Raw genomic sequence first — 20,840 nt, 5'->3', positions numbered from 1 at the left:
TGTTTACAAGTTACCCTCATGTCCATCCTCTTATTTGAGCCTTTCAACAGTATTATGTAGTATATAGGTATTATTGTCCACATTTTATAGATGAGGATACTGGGGCTCTGAATGGGACAGTGAACTTCTCAAGACCTCAACTGTTTAAAAAAAAAAATGACCCCAGATTCAAACCAAGATTTTGGACTACACTATTCCCACTTTGTCGTGATCGAGACCCATTCTACCAAATGGTCTCCCATCCAAAAATATCCCAAGTTAGTAACCCTTTGCCTGCAGACTCCAGAACTAACTAAACTGAACCTACTGGGAACATCCTTGGAATACATCATTCTGAGGCCCTGGGGCTTTGCCTTCTTTGCTCAATCAACTTGTACGAGGGGACTGCTATAACGGCTCGCAAATCTGAGGCATTCCACTATACATAGCAAGGGCTTGGCTCTGGTCCACGCTGGCCTTGCACCAGGAGCTAAGGCGTGAGGAGATGGAGCTACCATTACAACCGCTGAAAAACAATACACATACAAAAACCCCAAAAACCAAAACACTTTATTTACAGTTGAAAAACATGGAAAATCTTGGGTTCTGAATCTGTGATACTTCCAAGGTCTCTTGATCAAACAGGGCAACAGCTGGCAGGGAAGCAAACACTGGGCCCAATCCAGGTTATCTTACTCAAGAGCATCACCCTGAGCAAGGGAAGGCCCACAATGGCAGAGATGTGGAGGTCTGTGAGGGATGAAGAGACAAGCAGCTCAGAGGAACTGGGAGGGGACGTTCCATGAGAGACAACCTTCCCACCTCCTCTATATTCCTGATCCTCTTTAACCAAAAGAGTAAAACCGGTCTGATTCTTGCCATAGGCCAGACCTTTGGTTCTCCAGAGCAAAGTTGAAAAGTATATTACACAAGAACCAAGAAGAAAGAAACTAACATTTCTGGTCAAGCATATTATCTCATTTACCCTTTACAATTCTGTGCAGTATACATTATACTATTAAGCAAAGGAGAAAACTAGGGTCCCTAGGGTCCCAACGGGTTTAATGGCTTGACCGTGATGGGGGTTCCTGGTATACTGACTCCAAAGCCTATGTCTTTTTTGCCAGACCTTGTGGCACTCTGTGGAGCTCTAGAACAAACAGCAATCTTTCCTTGCAGGTTTTGATCCCAGGGTCATAGAGAAAGGAGATTCCACACCCTCTGTTTATGGCCTTGGAGTTAGCTGCACTAAAAGAACAGGGTGAGTGTCAGATACTACTGTCCCCCTCGCCCCAGACATGGCCACACCCCTCCTCCTCCAGAGGACAGGGAGTCCTGGTGTCATAGTGCAGGCTCAAACAGAAGTTTGACTCTGGGCCCTAAAGCAGAATGTACAAAAATGTCTGAAAGCACTTTATAAGTTGCACGGTGTTCCAGGACCTAAGCTCTATCACAGACCAAGCATATGTCAGTCAGCACGGACCCTGCCTCAAGGAGTTCTCCGTCTGGAGAACACCAGACCAACACATTTGTGAGCCACTGTGTTCAATGTTGTTAACAGATGGATGAACCAAGTCCTAGGAGGACCCAGGAGGGGACCACTGACTCTGTCTAGGCCAGGAAGGAGGAGATGGAGGGGCCAGGGAATAATTCAAACCGATGTTAGCCACACGCTCCTGGGAGGGTCTGGGGGAGAGCAGGATTAGTTAGAACTACACATATACTGTATGTATGTGTTACAAGATACATGCTCGATGTAGAAAATTCAAGCATATACAGGACAATATAAACTGAAAAGAAAGTCTCTTTGCTATCTACCCTGTGGAGGTAACCATTATGAATACTCGGCTATATATCACTACAGAAATTTCTGAAAGTTATTCAAAATAAATAGGATCATGCTGATAGAATGCCCACCTTGACTCTGTCACTTAATTTACCTGAGAAATCTTTCTAAGGCGATGTAGCACTCCCCTGACGAGATGTACCTGTGTGTGAGACCTGGTTATGACGTGGAGCTGTGCCTTTGCATGGTCACGCGCCACATATACCACGTGGTCCCATGAGACGATAATAGAGCTGAGGAATTCCCATAGCCTGGTGACGCTGTAGTCATTGTAATGTCCTAGTGCCATGCGTCACGCACGTGTGTGTGGGGATGCTGGTGTAAACACACCTGCGCTGCCAGTCGTATGGAACTACAGCAACACAATGATGTCCATTGGTAATAACAAATGCCGTGACACTGGCTCATGTATTCGCTATACTGGACTGGACTTTGTATTACTTTAGCGTGTACTCCTTAGAAACACTGGCTGCAGAGCCGTACGCCGTGCTTCCCACACCTCCTGACGGCAGCACTTTCTCTTGGGCTTGGTTTAATCAGCTGTTGTGTTTGTGAATTTAGTGCAGCCCAGCTGCAGTGCTTATAAAGTCCCCAGCAGCGGACAGGCTTGTCCTCCGCCTTCACATCCGCTCACCGACCTCGCACTGCGCAGCCACTGACTCGCCCAGAGCAACTTCGTCTTACAGGCTCCACTCAGGGCAAGGGCCCTATCCAGGCGGACCGTTTTAAATCTTTTATACTGGATTTTTACTGTACTTTTTCTATGTTTACCGGTTTAGGTACACAAATCCTTATCATTGTTACCACTGCTTACAGTATTCAGTGCAGTAACACGTGTACAGGTTTGTAGCCTGGGAGCAATAGGCCATACCACACAGCCGAGGTGTGTAACAGGCTGTACCATCTAGGTTTGTGTAAGCGCTCTGTTTGCACAATGACAGAATCACCTAATAACACATTTCTTATAAGGCAACCCTGTTGTTAAGCAGTGTGTGACTGTACTGAATTTTACTGGAATAGAGCCAGACATTCTCTCCTCTCCCCTCCCTTTTTAGCTGGCAGGACTTCTGACTTTCAGGACAGGGAACAAACAGTGTCGCACACCCAGCAGGCATGCAAATATTTGTTGTCAAATCTCTAGTGCTCTCAAGACCCATATTTTCATGTGGAGCCTCCCTCCTCTTGCCTGCACTGCTGCAGGCTACACCTCCTGGGCCTCCACCCGTCTTCCACATTGCTGCCAGAATCAACTTCCAAGGAAGAAAATTCAAGCAGTGTTCTCCTGCTCAAAATCCTTCAGAGGCTCCCACTGGCTTGGTTCTTTCTGGAGGGTCAGGCCCCCTTTTGAGATTTCAGGAGCACAATGGACTCTCATCCCGTGGAGAAAATAAAAATCTACTTAATGCCTGAGGCCCATCCCCACCCTCAGGATAACGCATGAACTCCTCGGCCTGTACTGGTTTTCACAACTGGCTTGGCCTCCACCAGCCTCACCTCCTACCGTTTGCTTTTCGTACCTTCATGCTTTGGCCATATTTAATTACTTGAAGTTTCTCTTATACTTTCTGCTGTTTCCTGCTTTTGTGCTTTGCTCATGTTGTTCCCTCTGTCTGGAAGGCCCTGCCCAGTTTTTGCCACCTGAGAGGTTCTACTCTTGTGTGTACTCAGCTGAAGGGTCATCTCACCTGCAGCCTTCCCAAACCACTCCAGGCAGACACAGGCATTCACACTTTCCTTACTTTGTCCCAAAACCTCCAGTCTAGTGCTTTATTGTACTGTCATTGTCAGTTTCCCAAGAGACTGCGAGTTCCTTGAAGGCAGGAACTGGGCTTTTCAAATTTATAGCCTCATATGCAGCATGGTACCTCTTTTTATAAAATTTATTTTTCAATTACAGTTGACATACAATAATATGTTAGTTTCAGGCGTACTTAGACATTTATATACCTTAGGAAGTGATCACCCAGCATGGGACCTATCTTAATTAATTAGTGCTGAATTGTGGAATTAATGAAGGAGCAGCCCACGTGCAACCAACACGTCTTTCATAATCTTCCTCTACAGGAATGTATCACATCTACAGGTAGTCCCAGAATGGGGGATATTTCCTAAACCTCAGTCATTCGAATACCACCTTCACAGCTATTACCATGTCCTACATCCACAGGTACTATTGATTTTTAACCAAATCACTATTTGAACTTCAGTAATGCCTCATTATAAGCTATAACTGTAAAATTATGTGTTGTGCTAATTACATATTTTTCCTAAGACACAAATGTTAAAATAAAAGATATTCACACCAACACCACTGAAAGCTGTGTAACCCATGTTTTTCTGATAAGAAGCACCTGAGATGCTAGTTACATACATAGCATCCCACCTCAAAATTAGCTCAATCAAACTCTCCAGGGGAGAGATCTGAGAAATGGTGGGTTTCACAAATGCCCCCAAGTAATTCTTCTCCTTAGGGGAATTTGGGAAATAATGAACTAAAGAAAGTTCTCTACTGCTTGCCACAAATACCAGGTTTGGGGACCACAGGGAGGTGAGCAGCAGTTCAGAGCTCACAGCCACTTGCTTTTCCAAGAGACTCTCTGGCTTTTGACACAGGTTCCACCAGCCCCCGTGAGAGTCTAAGCACAAAGAACTCAGCTCAGACTATGGAGGAGAATCCTGAGGGCCAAGGTTAATTTATGTATACCTAACCAAGTTTATCATAAATAAAAAGCATTCACAGGACCCAGAGATAAAACCAAGGTTTCTACATCTAGAGTCCTACAGAAAACTTCATTGTCACTAAAGTCAAAGTCAGGACCTAAGGCAAAACACAAAAAGTTCTGGAAGAAAGTGCTTCATAGAGAGGAAGAGCTGATCAAGTGACCTCACCTGTCTTCTATCTCCTTCCTATCTTCTTATATTTCCAGCACCTAGGCACAAGGCCTCAAGTGCATGATTAAGTGATAATTTGATTTGAATGCAGTAGATTCCTCCTGGACCAATGCCACCCAGAGATTATCTCCTCCTGGGACTTTTCTGATTGGAATATGGTGGGTTCTCAATTAAAAGGCAGACTCTGTTATTCTCATGTAGCCTCAGCATCACTCAAAGTCAGCATCAGCATTATCTGAGAGCTGGTTAGAAATGCAGTATCTCAGACCCCATCTAGATCCCCTGAATCAGAACCAGCATTTTAACAAGATCTCCTGGTGATTCACATGTGCATTAAAGTTTGAGAAATGCTGCCCAACAGGGTTTGAAAACATTATCTATATGGCTGTCAACCATTATTCTGCCCCAAACAACCTGAGGGATCTAAAACACTCCTATAGGAATTAGAGATGCTTGTAACTTCACAGCTGAGAAGAATGACAGGATGATACCCTGTGCCCTGGGGAATTAATCTCTGCTTTTCCTTACTTTCTCCCAAATCACATTACTGAGAAACCTAAAGTGCGGCACCTGTCTGTGGAATCCCTTTAGGTCAGACTGCCACCTAGATTCCCTAACACCTTAACACCTATGATAGGAATTTTTGGTAAAGTTAAATGAGATAATTCATGCAAAATTCTTGGCTTTATATTTGAGCACAAAAAAGTATTCAAAAAAGAACTACTTTTATTAGCTATGGAAATATCAGCTATGAAAGATTCCATTCTGAGCAAGTCAGGGTTAGGACACCACATGTGGCTTTTTAATTAAAATGAAATAAAATTAAAAATTCAGTTCCTCAGTCATATCAGCCATATTTCAAGCGCTCAATTGTCACACGTGGCTGGAAGCTACCATAACAGCACAAATATAAAACATTTCCACCATCACAGAAATGAACGTCTATTGGACAATTCTGGGCTAGAGGGCCTCTGGAATGTCAAATGGTCCCCGTGGAATTTTGGTTGGAGGCTGAGAAGAGGGGCTTTCAATGGGGGCAAAGGTTTATGTAGTCTCTGCTGATAGAGGATGAGGATTGGGGGAGGGAAGAGGTGGTGATCGCCACCCTCAGAAATCAAACCCCCCAATAAGGATTTCTAGTCATTTTCTATAAGGAACTGAGAACAATATAGAAAAGAGACCCCAAACATAAAGAATTTTTAAACTTTATTCTTTTTGTTATCTTCTGTCCTCTGGTAGTGATCAGTGGTCAAGCTTTCGAAGGAAAAGGACCTATGAGCTCAACTTTAGTTATAACAAAGAAATGAGGGGGAATGCAGGTTGAGCCCCAGCGGCCCCCAGTGCTGGCAGAAAGGAAAGCTCAGGGGGTCAAGTGGGCCTGAGATGGGGCCATGTGGCTGGGTAAGAGAGAGGTCCACGTGCAGCTTCCAGCACGCACTTGTGCATTCCTGCCCCGGCATTTGCTCACAGCAGTCCCCTGCCTAAAATGCCTGACATTCTCCCTCTCTATTAACTCATGTAATACATTTTTACTGAATGCCTATAAGTGCCAGATGCTGTGAACATAAAGTAAGTCACACATAGAAGAATATACAGTCACTAAAATGGTCTGGTATTTCACTAGATCTCCAGTTGGAGAAAAAAAGGCAGAATACAGAAAAACAAAGTCTAGAGAATTTTCTAAGTATAAAATAAAACTAAAGAAATACTAGGGGAAAAAAAACAAACCAGAAGACATTAGGATCTGAGGTAGTAATGACCTTCTTAAACAAGACAAAACACAAAAGCCATAAGGGAAAGATTGATCACTTTGACCTCATCAAAATTTAGAACTTTAGTTTAACAAAGGATATAACCAAAGTTAAGATAAGCAACACATTGTCAATTTTTTCTTAAAATATATTCTGGAGAGAACAGTCACAACATATAAAATAAAGAACTAAGACTCAGAATGTATAACTATTCAAATCAGAAAAAGGTAAAATAAACTATGTGCTACAAACATAGAATGTTTTGTCAGTTTTTTTTGTTTTTTGTTTAAATATGAAGTAGTGTTACTTGAACGGAGGAGGAAGTCTTCAAGACATAATACTACCAAATAGAAAAACAATGATGAACAATATACTATGATGCCACTTAGGAAAAACAAAACCTCCCAAAATCAGATAGGCAAAGAAAAGGCCCTGATAGATGTACATCAAACTGATAAAGAAGGTACCTCTGAGGAGAATAGTGAGATTGGGGCTGGGATGACTTTCACTTTAAATGTTTTGTGTGAAAATTTTCACGAGATTACATTATGTTACTTTCATAGTTAAAAAATAACCAGCGGAATGAAATATCTGTACCTTGATTGGATCACTTCTCTTTAGAGCTATAAAAGTTACTTTGTGGACAACTGGAGAGTTTGAACATGTATATTGTGGCTATGAGGAAGGTCTTGTTTTTAGGAGTTGCTTGCTGAAGTGTTAGGAAGTCTTCAACTTTCAAAAGGGAAAGAAATAAAGAGAACGAAGGGAAAGTAAGGAAGGAAAGAAGAAAGGTAGGAAGGAAAGCAGGAGACAGGAGGGTGAATGGCAATGTGAGGAGCTGGAAGAAGGAAAGAAAAAAATAAATGTCAAAGCAAAATGATAAAACAAGAATGTTAATCATTGGTGAATCTGGGTGAAAGGTATATGGGTATTCAATTTACAATTCTTACAACTTTCTGCAGGTTTGAAAATAAGAAAGAACGAGGGTGTGGGGAGAGAGAGAAAGAGAAAGAAGGGAAGGGGGGGAGGGAGAGAGAGAGAGAGAGAGAGAGAGAGAGAGAGAGAGAGAGAGAGAGTCCACCACTCTAGCTGGAGGTGATCAATTTCTCCCTTGAATTCTTATGACACTTAGCAATATCACTCATATTACAAGTGATCACCTCTGAAAATATGTCTTATTCACCGTAAGCTCCTGAAAGGTAGAGGCATCTTTCAATTCTTTGTACCCCTCGGCATGCCTAGCACGATGCCCAGCACATAGCAGGCAGAGCAAAGAGGGGTAGGAGGTGAGGCTGAGAAATGTGTTGTGTTCACCTATGAGGCTGGGAAACACAAAGTCAGGGCCTGGAATGCACCATCAGTTCTGATGAAAAGCATGAAAGATGTGTCTCCTGGCTGCCTAGGCTGGTGCCAGCAGGGCGTCACCCAGAGCTGGAGCCAGGTCTTTCTAGTGGGACCACTGAATGGAACTGTAGTCTAAGGAAGCCGTCAGAAAGTGCCTGATCGTTTTCAGGTTGGTACTTCGTAAACTACAAAGTGGTAGAAAAATAAAGTGCCCAAATAGCCGTTTCTCTTTGATCCTTATAATGACCCTACAGAACAGGCATTATCTCTATATGACAGATGAGGAAGCAGGCCCAGAGAAGGGAAGTGACTTCTGCAACGTCACATAGAGAGGAAATGAGCTAAATCCCATGTCTTCAAGTCTAAGAAGAGAAAGACACACTTACCGTATTCAGGCTTGCTAAGGACTACATCTCCCCACACTGTGAGATCACCACAGGCAGCTTGGGCTTATTGTTGGGGCCTGTGGGAACATTCTAGGAGAGAAAGCACAGTGGACATTCATCCGTCAGACGCACACTCACCGAACATGTACTGATGTCTGCCAGTCCCTGTGCTAAAGACTGAGGGTTCAGAGACTGATACCACAATAGTCCATGTCCTAGCAGACAGGTGGAGCATATAATACAGATCAAATATAAAATGTACCTTTAAAAAATATCAAAGCTATGATATGTAACAATGTAATATGTTATACGAAAGTGTATACAGGGCAGAAGAAGCAACTAAATACACTCTGCTGGAAGAGGTCAGTGATGGATTCACAGAACAGGCAATTATTTGAGCTGGGCCTAGAAGGATGAATGGGGTCCCACCAGGAGGAAGAGCATTCCAGCACGAGCAAAGGCTCAGGAGCGAGAAGCAAGAGGCAGGGATGTGTATGGCGCATTTAGAGAAGCTAGTAGCCTGATCTGACTGGAACATGGAGGAGGCAGTGGCAGAAGGGGTCGTGGAGAGGTATGAGGTCCTGAAGGATCTTGAACGCAAAGCTGAGTAGGATTTCATCAAGTAGGTGAAGGGGCCTCCAGAGCCCAAAACTCAGTGTGCACTAGAGAGGCTAACTATGGGTCAAGAAAACTTGGGAGGCATGTGGGCTCTCCTCCATTTTCTTTAGGAAGTCCACGTAACACAGGCAGTAAAGACAGGGCCTAACAAACACAAGCCTGCCCCGGGTGCTCTAACTCTCGATACTACTGGTAGTAAGTACCAAACCAGAATGACTGAGAAAGAAGAAATCAAACCAGGACTCACCTCAATCTTTCTCATCACTAGAAGTCCATCAATGATTTTTCCTGTAGAAAGAATATGAGTTGGACTTTACTATTCTCATTCGCAAAGCATTTTCCAGGTTCCAATGCCCATTCTCATCTCATTTGATCCTCATACCAACTTCAGGAAATTGATTCAGTGGAGGTGAAATGACTTGCCCAAGGTCACATGTAGTAAGTAGCAGAGTTAGAGGTAAAACCTAGGTCTGAGTGACTGCAAAGCCCCATTGCACCACGCTGTCTGTGTGGTATTTCTTAAGCGCTACCATTTGGGTTTTATTCCCACACATAAAAATCACCCAAATGGTTACACACTTTATCAGATGGCCCCTTTGTCCTTCCACATATCCTCCCCACCTGCCACTACTTCCATCTCCCTTACTACTACTGAGAGCAGTTAAACTGGTCCAGCAGTTTTGGTATAAGAGTGCAGGACTGACTCCTTTGGAAGTCCCACTCGGGGTGAATGGGGTCTGGACCATGGGACAGGAGTAGGACTCACCAAACACTACGTGCTTTCCATCCAGCCAGTCACACTTAGAGCAGGTGATGAAGAACTGGCAGCCATTTGTACTGGGACCGCTGTTCGCCTGATGGAAACCAAATATACTTTCATTGAGATTTCCTAGCCACGCTAGTTGAAGGGCTAGATTCCCAAAAGAGCCTGTAGCTCTGATTCCTCCACATTTTCTTTCAGCAAACATCACTGAACATCTATTATGAGGCAGGGACGGAGCCAGGACCCAGGATACAGAGATGCACAGGACACACAATCTCTGCCCTCAAGCAACTAGATCCTTGAATAAATGTATGTTTCTCCTACAGTGTGAATTTTTATAATGTGAACAATTGTTTATGGGTCTTGCTTTTGCTGTATTTAGTCCAATACTATGTATAACTGAATTATAGTTACAAATTAGCTACCAGGCGACGAAAGGTCTGTTGCCTATGCCATAGCTATTTTGTCTAAATGGCTTTGTACTATATCATAACAATGGTAATTAAAATTTAAGAAGGTGCAAGAAATCACCAGTGCTATGCTGGAAAAAAAAACTATATTTAATCAATGATGTTTACTTTTTACTGGTATATCCCAAATCCTTTATTATTAAATTTTACAGGAAAAAGTATTTAGCCATATCCCCTCTTTCTCTCCCTTGAAATTGTTTTTACATTATTAGATTTAATAACACATTATAAAAGAATAGGCTATAATTACAATGCACAGCGATACTTTGTAGAGACATTTGACTGTCATATGAAGCGTACTTTTGTACATTATATATTGATATCCCTAAATTGCCTTTAATATGCTAAATTCGGATTTTTGTATATCAGCAAACCAAAGTTAAGTTTCAGCAGCACTATCTTACAACAATGTCTGTATAACTATGTGAATATTTTATTGCATACTTCCCTACTTCCCTTATTATTATTATTTTTTTCAGGAGGGCGCAGCTCACAGTGGCCCATGCGGGGATCGAACCAGCAACCTTGGTGTTATCAGCCCCACGCTCTAACCAACTGAGCTAACCGGCCACCCCAAACGCCTACTTCCCTTATTTTGGAAAAGAATGAGTAGAAATGGAAAACTGAAATTAGTACCATTAAAAGCACAGATCTTATAAAACTATTATAGAGGCAAAACGAAATTATTAGATAACTAGCCTTAATCAGATCTTAATGGATTTAAATTGGTTGATTATTTGTTCAACTATGAAGGAATAAAAATGTGTGTGAAATGCAAAAAATACATCAAAAACAGTGTCTAAGGGTGCGCTCTAATTAGGGATTTTATATTATACTTTAGAAATTGCCCATGTTAAGATGAGGCAATTTTTGGGTTTTGTACACGTATTCAGGAACATTTCATACATGAAAGTAAGGGACTGCTTGGGCCAATCAGAATAGACCTATACTTTGGAATGAGGGTTAGGTTTCTGAGGGTCCCAATTCCTTCTTTCCTCCTTTTCCTTCCTTTCCTCCTTCCTTCCTTCTTTCCTTGCTTCTTTCTTTCCTTCCCAATCCCCCATCTCTCTCTACCTACCTACCTAGTCTATCTACTTTGCTGCTCAATGTCTCAACATTTATTAGCAAGCAGTCAGGAAAACAGTCATAGAACATGTTTTTATAGCTCTGGAGACACTCTCTGCCTTTAGCCACTTACTTACTCTTCCAGGAAGTATAGCTTACTGGCTTAGAGAATAAACTCTGGAACCAGATGACCTAGCTTTAATCCCAGCTCCACCACTGACTGTGTGACCTTAGTTTAGTCGCATAACCTCTCTGTGCCTCAGTTTCCTCATTTGTATCTATCGTAAAGGATGTTGAGAGGATTAAAATAAATTAATGCAAATAAGGTACCTGTTGAGTAAGTGCTCAATCAGTGTTAGCCATTATTTTGATTATCTTGCAGTTATTCATCAATATCTGCTCAGCACCTTTCAGGTATAAGGATTAGAGATCAATGAGACCCAGTCCCTGCCCTTGAGGAACTCATGATTTAGTGGAGGAAATAAGCAAAAACAATTATGCAACAAGGTATGTGACAGCACAACCTAACCGGTGCCGGCCTGAGGGAGCAGAGACCAAGGTTCCTTCCATTCTTCGGACTCGTCCACAGATGCAAACACAACGCATGCACTTAGAGGCGTGCTAATCCTCCTGGCGAAGATCCAAGCCCACCTAAGCCACTTTCGCACCCTTTACCTGCACCTGCCCAGGCTGGAGTTCCTAAAAGGGGGCTTGTAAGCACTGGATCCTACACTGTTTGCTGGGCTAGTCTCGCCCCGTTACTGTGGCATTTCCCTAACTGGCCTCTCCTTTTCCATCTGCCACTCACACTGCAGCCGGGATCCTCGTTCTAAAACACGCTCCTCAAAAAAGTGAGTGGCTCTCTATAACCTCTGAAAGGAAGTCCACACACCTCATCCTTATTCTGCCATTTAAAGCCCTGCAGGAGCCAGACCCACCTGCCTCTCCAGTAGTCTCTACCGACCATTCCCTCCACCATTCACATTCTATGTTCTCATCATCTTTCTCACTTTCTGCCCCTTGGCTATGACATCACGGTCATATATCTCTGTGACCGTGCCTAGGCTGTTTGTTCAACCTGAAATGCCATCCAGTACAGAACTCTCTCAAGAACTCAAATGTCCCCTCCTCTGTGAAGCAGCCTTGCCCACCCCCTTGCAGCAATTATTCTCCTTCCTTGGGGCCCTCACAGTAGTTTTACACACACCTAGGTGGCCTCACCTTAATACACTGATAGCATGGACCACACATACTAGACTTTTCATTTTGCATGTGTGATTCCCCCGTTAGGTGTTAAGTGTCACTACGCAGGAATCAGGTCTTACGCCTTACCACAAGGCCTGAAACACAGTGGATATCAATAAATCTTTACTTGATGAATGCCTGAGTAGATGAGAGGAAGAGTGGGCAAGTAGGACAGAGAATGTGCATGTAAATATTGGGTCTGGGGGAGTGAGAGCTGGGGCATTGACGGGGACATGGTAATGAGGGGGAGCGTGGCAGAGGATTGGAGAGTGAGAGAAGCAAGGTAGTAGAAGTAAGGGAAATGAGGAGGGGGGATGGGTGGCTCAGTTGGTTACAGCGCAAGCTCTGGGCAACGGGGCTGTTGGTTCGATTCCCTCATGGGCTAGTGAGCTGTGCCCTCCGCAAATAGAATGAAGTCAATGAGCTGCCGCTCAGCTCCCTGGTGGCCAGATGGTTCAGTTGGTTAGAGCGCATCCTCTCAACCACAAGGTTGCCGGTTCGACTCCCGCAAGGGAGGGTGGGCTGCGCCCCCTGTAACTAACAACAGCAACTGGACCTGGAGCTGAGCTGCGCCCTCCACAACTAAGACTGAAAGAACAACAACTTGAAGCTGAACGGCACCCTCCACAACTAAGATTGAAAGGACAACAACTTGACTTGGAAAAAAGTCCTGGAAGTGCACACTGTTCCCCAATAAAGTCCTGTTCCCCTTCCCCAATAAAATCTTAAAAAAAAAAGAAAGATTGGTTTTACTAAAAAAAAAAGAAAATGAGGAACGAGGGGGAATAAGGGAAAGTAAACATGGAGTGGGCATGAAGGAGAGTGAGCAGGGGTGGGGTGGGGTAGACGAGCGGGTTTAAGTGAGGTGGGCAGGGTCTGGTGAAGGAGGAAGGAGTGAGATGTGAGAGTCGGGGTTATAAGTGGGGAAGAGGAGCTGGGACAAAGCAATTGGAGTGGTGAGCAAGGACTGGTGAGTGAGCAAAAGGGGTGCCCAGCCGGTAGGCACTGTGAGTGATGGGCACTGAGAAAGTCCTGGTACGTGGAGCATAAGTGAGTGAACACTGGGTCTTGAAAGCACAACTTGCTCTTTCTGAGCAGCAAGGCTAAAGGCCCAACCACATATCCTGGCTCAAACAAAGAGAAGAAAACACACTTCAGAGTTCAGTTTTGGTTCCCCAGCCTGCCAGTGGGTCCAGTCCAACAAAATCAAACCAGAATGAAAAAGAAGGTGGGTGTGATAGAGGTGAGTCCTGGCCCAGCAAAAGAAAAGCATTTGTTTCTATCCTGAGAGACAACATTGAGCCTCAAGAGAGGCCCAGAAATCAGCAGGCTATCAATCTAACCCAAAACCTTGACTGGACATCACTTACCATGGAAAGCAGGCCTGGAGCTGAGTGTCTAAGTTTAAAATTTTCATCTGCAAATGGCCCCCGGTAAATACTGGCGACTCCAGTACCATCTCCCTGAGCAGAGAGACGGGAAATGTTAGCAGCTTGCAAGTGTTGGGCCTCCCAGAGGCCAGACATAGAATGTTGTTGCACCTAAAGCCTAGTTTCTTTACAGTCCACTCTTACTCTTGTTGGTCACCTTGGGAGCCATACCTCTTTGACTCTATCTTGAAATCATAGTAATCCCCATCTACGGCACCTGCAGCCCACAAACTGGCCAGGTCTTCTCACAGATTGGGTACAAGAGGTCACAGCTGGGGCTCTAGAAAGAAAGGTTAAGGGGCAGCCAGATGGCTCAGTTGGTTAGAGCACAAGCTCTGAACAACAGGTTGCTGGTTCAGTTCCCACCTGGGCCAGTGAGCTGCGCCCTCCACAACTACATTGAAGATGAGCTGCCACTGAGCTTCCGGAGGGGTGGCCGGATGGCTCAGTTGGTTAGAGTGCGAGCCTTCAACAAGGCTGTTGGTTCAATTCCTGCATGGGATGGTGGGTTGTGCCTCCTGCAACTAAAGATTGAAAACGGTGACTGGACTTAGAGCTGAGCTGCATCCTCCACAACTAGATTGAAGGACAACGACTTGAAGCTGATGGGCCCTGGAGAGACACAATGTTCCCCAATATTCCCCAATAAAATTAAAAAAAAAGAAAAAAGGTTAAGACCCAGGCAAAGTAGGGAACGGTTCAGTGATCACATACATAATCCTTGCCATTTCCACAGACTCTCATGCCTGCAGTCATATAAAAATACCCACGTAATTGACTTCTACCCCCGCCTATATGGGTATGTGGGTGGGGGGGCTCTTGGAAGTCTAGTCTGTACAACATGATGCCACCCTCCTGATTGGTCCAGGCCCAGGGGAAGATGCCTAATTCATGTCAGGCCAACTAGAGTTCCTTTTCAGGGAATCATAAACAATAGGTGCTCTCTGAAGTTGAACTTGTATCATGTAAATCTGTAAGCTAGAGATGACATTTTCTGCAAGGTGGACTGGAGAACAGAAAGGGAATGCAACATACATGTGTAGAGAGCACTAGAGACGCAGAGAGAAAGCACTGCCTTGGTTCTATGTGGCTTTCCAGTTCCCAGTCCTGTTTCTTCCTTTGAGTTCCATGCATCATAAATCCCCAATTTCTGCTTCAACTAGCTTTACCTGCATTATCTCTTTGCTCTTCCAATAGCCCTGTGGAATAAGCATTATCATCGTCCCCATTTTTCAGGTGAGCAATCTTAAGTCCGGGTAATGAAGCCACCTGACCAAGGATGTACACGCAGCACCTTAACAGAATCCCTGGGATTTAAAGTAATAACGAGAGGTGCCAAAAAACCAATCTTCCCCAGCCAGTTAATACAGGGAAAGAATATTGGGTGCGTGACAGAAAGAGGATTAACATAAGCTAGGGAAAAAAGGAAAATTGTCAAATTCAAACCTTTATTTGACTAAAAATTAATAAAACCAATCTCTGTATAGTGGAAAAACCTGGATTTGAATTCCAGGACTATCATTTATGAGCTGGGGAAACCACTCCTATCTCTGAGCCTCAGTTTCCTCAATTATCAAATGAGGATAAAATCACCTACTCTTTACAGCACTGCCATGAAGATCCAATTCGTGTCTGAGAAAAGGCTTTGTAATCGATACAGCACTATACAAATGTGAGCTATTCTATCTCTAAATGTATGTCTGTATCTATCTACGTAAAGTCATACCTACATACAGAAGGAAGAGAAAACACATTCATTTCTAACTTCCCAATAAACCTAGGGGACAGATCAGTTACCATATCGTTCTCTACAATCACACTATCTATTGCTCTCCAGAAGCCAGAATAGGGAAAATGACAAAATTAATTTTCAGTGCAAACAACAGAAAGCAACCTAAGTCTTCAACAATAGTGGATAGATCAAATAAATTCACTCTCTATTCATAATGGAATATTAGGTAGCTATTAGAAAAAAAAGTTTTGAAAGAAGACAATGCCAAGGGAAAACGTAGACAATTATTAAGTACAAAAAAATTAAAACATACGTATAATCTTAAGTCTGTTAAAAATCATATTTGACACACATGCATGTGCCAAGACAAGACTGGCAGCTGTAAACTAAAATGCCAAGAGTTTATTCCTTGACAGGCAAGATTCCTTGAGAGATAATTTATTTTCTTTTTTGCACTTTTCTTTGGCAACCAGAAAAAAAACAAAAAACAAAAAACAAATATTGAAACAAACAAATATGCTTGGTCCAATTTTAGAAGGTCTGAAATCTTGCTTCTTCTGTCTCTTGCTCATTCTATTTTTTCATCTCTAAGGGTAGCTCTGAGCAATGGGTTCTCTCTGATACTCAACCTTCTGGCTGACCAACTACTGTCTAACCCTGGGGCTATCGGCAAGTGATGGGATGTGCCTGGCAAAAACCAGTAAGAAGTTGGTCCTGTCCCTGCTAACACAATATGGCAATATAGGAGCCAATGGGAAGAAAGAAAAGAAGGCAAACAGTTTCTCAGCCCTTCTTACCAGCAAACAAAAAAGTATATGGTCACCCCAAGCCCCACTACCATCAGTAGTGGCCAGAGGTTGCAAACTTAATGTCTATGAGGGCAGGTGACATAAATAAGGGAAGCAGGTGATGGAGAGTATGGTGACATGGCAAGGACACACCCTGCCTAAAAGGAGTAGTTACTTGACTCCAACTAATTGTCGCTGCATGAGAAACACAGGCCTACTGCACCCCTATTTTCCATTCTTTAGAGAGGAAACAAGATTCCAGAATTTTTCGGTGAAATTTCTCAGTTTTACATCACACAGATGAAACCAAATATATCTGAAAGTCTGATTTGGCCTAAAATCTGCCACTTTGTAACACTATGTAGATAGGAAAGAGAGAGATCATAAAAAAAACTCATTAAGAGTCAAAATAAGTAAGTATACACATGAAGGAGAAAGTATGTCTCCTACGTCCAAGAAAACAGCAACAGGGTTACCCAAATGATACTAGTAAGAAAGACCTTTCTCAGAAGTGGATGGGTAAGGACAAAAGGTTTAAGAATGAAAAAATGTGGTTTATTCAGCACCCTCTAAAGTCAGGGGAAGAGGAGAACACTTAATATGGGAGATACATAGTCTAGTCACAAGAAAGTCATGCTTAGTAATGAAGGACTATTCCAGTGGGCTCTTCCAGTGAATAGACAAAATATCCCTCCAGAATAATCTACCTCTCCTGCTCTGATTCCTTGCACATGAATCAACTTCTGATTAAAAACTCAGATTTCCAGGCACTGATACCAGAAGTCAAAGGGAAAATGGGGCATAAGCATTTAGCTCACTGAAGAGGGACTTACTACCACTTAGTTAAAACAAATTGCATCTGATTTCTAGCTAAGTTTCAAGTGACTAATTAATATGGGTCTGTCATGGATCAGCTACATGTATGCTGGGAAAGATCAGTCAGTTTCTAGCCCTTATAAGGCTGATATTTGGAAGTTAGTGACTCAATCAAAGTGCTGATGGCTGTCCTCTAGTGGTACAGTGAGTAGGAGCCAGCAACTCTCAAGGACATTGCCATCCCCGTCTCTTCCCCCCATCAAACTTGGCTATTGTTCTCAAGTCTTAAGACTGGGTCTCTGTAATAAAAATAGCAGCAACAGCGATAGCAACAACAAAAAGTCTACAAGTCTTTGATAGGAAAGGAACACTACTTACGTTAACAAAATCTCCACCCTGAATCATGAAATCCTTTATGACCCTGAAACAGAGAACAAAGGATTCTAAGATTCTATGGTTTAGAAAACATTGACTTAGTCATTGTAGTTTAGATTAACTTTTATTTCAAAATACAATGTTTATCACTTTGGCTTTTAATAAATCTTCAAATCAATTGTTGAGGTCACAAAAACATTCCTTCTCAAGATCTAAGAATTATCCTGTGGTTTTATTTTCCTCTAAAGAGACTAATCCCCCAAGGAAATAATTCTAAAAGCCCCCAGCATGGTTTGCCATGGGCCTTACCTGTGGAAAGTGCTCCCTTTGTATCCAATCGGAACCCCATCTTTTCTATAATCAAAAAGAAAAGGACTTGGAATGATGACAGGTAACCAACCATAAACCTTTCCAATATATCACACACAAGAGCCAAAAGGACAAAGAGACTCTCCTAAAGATGATCAGGACAAGAGAAATAAAAATGGCAAATGAACTGAAGATAGACCTTCGGAGTATTAGTTTCTATTACTGTCACCAGAAATCATTCAAGGTCTGACGGTGGTTCCCCAGGACCCTAACTGCAGCCCCAGGACAGCCCTCAGGAGCAAGCAGAGAAGTCAACCACGTCTGAGACTGACCTGAATTCTCCAGTGCAGAACTGCCTGAAAGGGAAAAGAGGGAAAGGCTCAGTCACAGTGACATCACAGCAGTGAGCGCCCCTAACCCCCGGAAGGAAGAGCGCAGACACTGGCGTCAGCAAGCCCACCAACCGGCCAGCCAGACGTCCAGATCCCCAGGCATACAGACAACATAAACTGACGTGGGAATCGTCAAAACGGGGACAATTCAGACAGAGCGATACCCAGAGGAATCAGCTCTCAAGGGCAGTGAGTGGGCAGACAGAGGTAGGAAGACGGTTCCGCGGACTGGGGCCCAGCTTCTGCTTCGGTTAATCCGGCAGAGCTGGAGCATCTCCTTACCTAAAGTTCTCAGCCGTCTTAGGCACAACGTCTGCAAAGAGCTCGATCTTCATGCGGCCAACTTCCTGCAACCGGCGGGAGACGGTCAGAAGGCCCGGTCCAAGACGGTGAAGGCCTCACCGAACAGGGACCGGGAAGGCCTGACCCCTCCTTCCCCCATGAACTCGCTCTCCTACCTCTGCCCCAATAGCTTACCCTTTCGTTCCGCTCAGACTTCCCACAAGCGGAGCGCTAAGGTGGGTGCTAAAGAGGGACCAGACCTCTCATCCTCCTCCCCTCACCACTCCTCCCAGGCCGGCAGGTTCTGGCCTAATTTCCCTTTCTGGCTTCCCGAGCCCGCTATCCCTGGACGGGCGAGTTCTGCCTGCCGGGCCCCGTGCAGTTTCCCTTCGGCGCAGGGCTGGGTGGCTTCCTGGACCTCACCTGGCCGCCAATGCTGACATCGAAGAACACCACGGGGTTGACAGGGCTTGAATTTGCCACCGCCATGGCTCTGACCCGGAAGCAGAAGCCGGGAGCGCCGGGTTCCTGTGAACCCAATCCCCGCTTTGCAGGTTTGGAATCGGGCGCAGGCGCGGGAAGAGCCGACGGAGACCGCGGCCAAGGCCCCGCCCCCTGGAGCCCCGCCCCCGCGGTGGAGGGCTCGCTGGTTTTCGCGCGGAAATTGGGGAATGCAGCGGTGGCCAGGGCTCCCTTCGGTCCTGACCATGACATGACCGAAAGCTGTTAGCTCGCTTGACTCTCCCTGGAGAGGGGGGTGTAGAACGTGGGTAGGAGGGTGGGGACGCGGGTGCAGGTTGAGGAGGTGGGGAAGAGGAAGAAGGTCTCGACCTTTTTTCTTTTTTTTTTTTTTGCTCAAAGTCAACGGAGCATTCACATGGCTACACTAAGTGAAGTTAAAATTATTCTCGCTCAGGCTAGGGTGTTTGGACCAGGCAGTCTCTAGGGTCCTTATCAACCCTTGCAGCTAAGACCTCTGAACCATCACACGTGCTGTTTCTTACCCCTGCCCACTAAGCTGTCAGCCCCACGAAGGCAGGAACTCCTCATCCTCAGCGCTTACAACAGCCTGGAGAATAAGGTGTCAATAAATATTCAGCCCTTCCTTGAAATTAGGACACTAAAATTTTAGTTCCAGTTTTGCCACAAGCTTCCACTTTTGTCACTTACAATGATTTCCGGTCGAGTAGCTGGAGCTTTTTAAATAGATCTGCGTATAAATCACATCTGGCTTCCTGTATTTAGAATAAAATCTAATGCCTTACGTACAAAGGCCTACGTTACATTATCTGGCTGCCACCTACCTGGCCTCGTCTTGTATTACTTGCCCTCAGTTACTATACTCTGGCCTTTCTGTTCCTCAAGGTCACAGACAGATACAGTAGTCCCCCCTTATCCACGTTTTCACCTTTCTGGGCTCAGTTACCTGCTATCAACCGCAATCCAAAAATAGTAAATGGAAAATTACAGAAATAAGCAATTCATAAGTTTTAAATTACATGCCTGGGATGTGGATCATCCCTTTGTCCAGTGTATCCATCCTGTATGTGCTACCTGCCCATTAGTCACCTAGTAGGTGTCTTGGTTCTTAGATCAACTGTCAAGGTATGGAGCTTGTGTTCAAGCTATGTCACAATGCCTGTGTCATTCACCCTATTTCATCTCACATGTATCACATCACAAGAAGGGTGAGTACAGTACAAGATATTTTGAGGAACCACATTCACATAACTTTTATTACAGTATATTGTTATAATTGTTCTATTTTATTGTTACTGTTAATCTGTTACCGTGCCTAATTTATCAATTATTTATCATAGGTATGTATGTACATATGTATAGGAAAACATAGTATAATATATACAGGGTTCGGTACTATCTATGGTTTCAGGCATCTACTGGGGGTCTTGGAACTGTTGACTGGCCAAAATAACTCTCCAGACAATCCACCAAAAAGTGGTTTATTTGAGAAAAGAAAAAAAAAACAAAACCACCACAGCAATGTGGGAATGCACACCTCTGGCTTGGGCTCCAACTGGCCACACACGTGCAAAAATAGAGAGCCCCTTTCCAAGAAGACCTCTCTATAGATGAATCCCTCCCTTGGGAGTTACCACAAAGTTTTAACAGAAGTCGGGACTAGAGAGTTAACAAGGAGCCCAGCTCCACCCATAGTCCTCCCAGCTCTATGGTTAGTCATCTTAAGCTACCAGTTCATTTTTATTATAATGTATCCTCCTCGTTTAAGAGTGACTACTGTCCTCCCTTTAGGGCCTTGGTACTAGCTGTTAACTGTCTTTAATACTCTTCTAGATCTCAGTGAGGGTGGGGAGTGCTCCTTGTAGCTCAAGTCTCAG

The 20,840-nt window shown here is 44.0% G+C and overlaps 1 protein-coding gene and 1 non-coding gene across 3 annotated transcripts; both read right to left on the bottom strand.

Moving 5' to 3' along the window:
- Positions 1-528: 528 nt before the first annotated feature.
- On the bottom strand, positions 529-19,062 carry PPIH (peptidylprolyl isomerase H). 2 transcript variants are annotated; one of them, XM_019751169.3, is made up of 10 exons: positions 18,907-19,061; positions 18,484-18,548; positions 18,142-18,165; positions 17,810-17,854; positions 17,504-17,546; positions 13,730-13,822; positions 9,583-9,670; positions 9,064-9,104; positions 8,199-8,288; positions 529-729 (listed from the first exon to the last, which is right to left on the bottom strand). In XM_019751169.3, exons 1-9 carry the CDS (start codon positions 18,970-18,972, stop codon positions 8,220-8,222), a joined length of 534 nt encoding a protein of 177 aa, XP_019606728.1. In that variant the 5' UTR covers positions 18,973-19,061; the 3' UTR covers positions 529-729; positions 8,199-8,219. The 2 variants fall into 2 exon arrangements, with proteins under 2 accessions (XP_019606728.1, XP_074190642.1); XM_074334541.2 differs by lacking the exon at positions 13,730-13,822 and having other exon boundaries at positions 18,907-19,062.
- TRNAI-GAU (transfer RNA isoleucine (anticodon GAU)) lies at positions 10,546-10,619 on the bottom strand. Its single transcript has one exon. It is a non-coding gene; the product is annotated as a tRNA-Ile (tRNA).
- Positions 19,063-20,840: the final 1,778 nt, after the last annotated feature.

The sequence above is a fragment of the Rhinolophus sinicus genome, chromosome 14, assembly GCF_057876585.1.
Source record: "Rhinolophus sinicus isolate RSI-liver-muscle chromosome 14, RSI-T2T, whole genome shotgun sequence".
Lineage (NCBI taxonomy): Eukaryota > Metazoa > Chordata > Mammalia > Chiroptera > Rhinolophidae > Rhinolophus > Rhinolophus sinicus.
Note: the sequence above shows the minus strand (reverse complement) of the source record. Positions and strands in the feature narration are given on the sequence as shown.

Coding starts and splice junctions, on each gene's coding strand:
- PPIH (XM_019751169.3), bottom strand. CDS start 18,972: ATGGCGGTGGCAAATTCAAGCCCTGTCAACCCCGTGGTGTTCTTCGAT. Junction 18,166..18,483: donor AAGACGGCTGAGAACTTTAG/GTAAGGAGATGC, acceptor TTTCCCTTTCAG/GCAGTTCTGCACTGGAGAAT. Junction 17,547..17,809: donor AAAGGGAGCACTTTCCACAG/GTAAGGCCCATG, acceptor TCTCTGTTTCAG/GGTCATAAAGGATTTCATGA.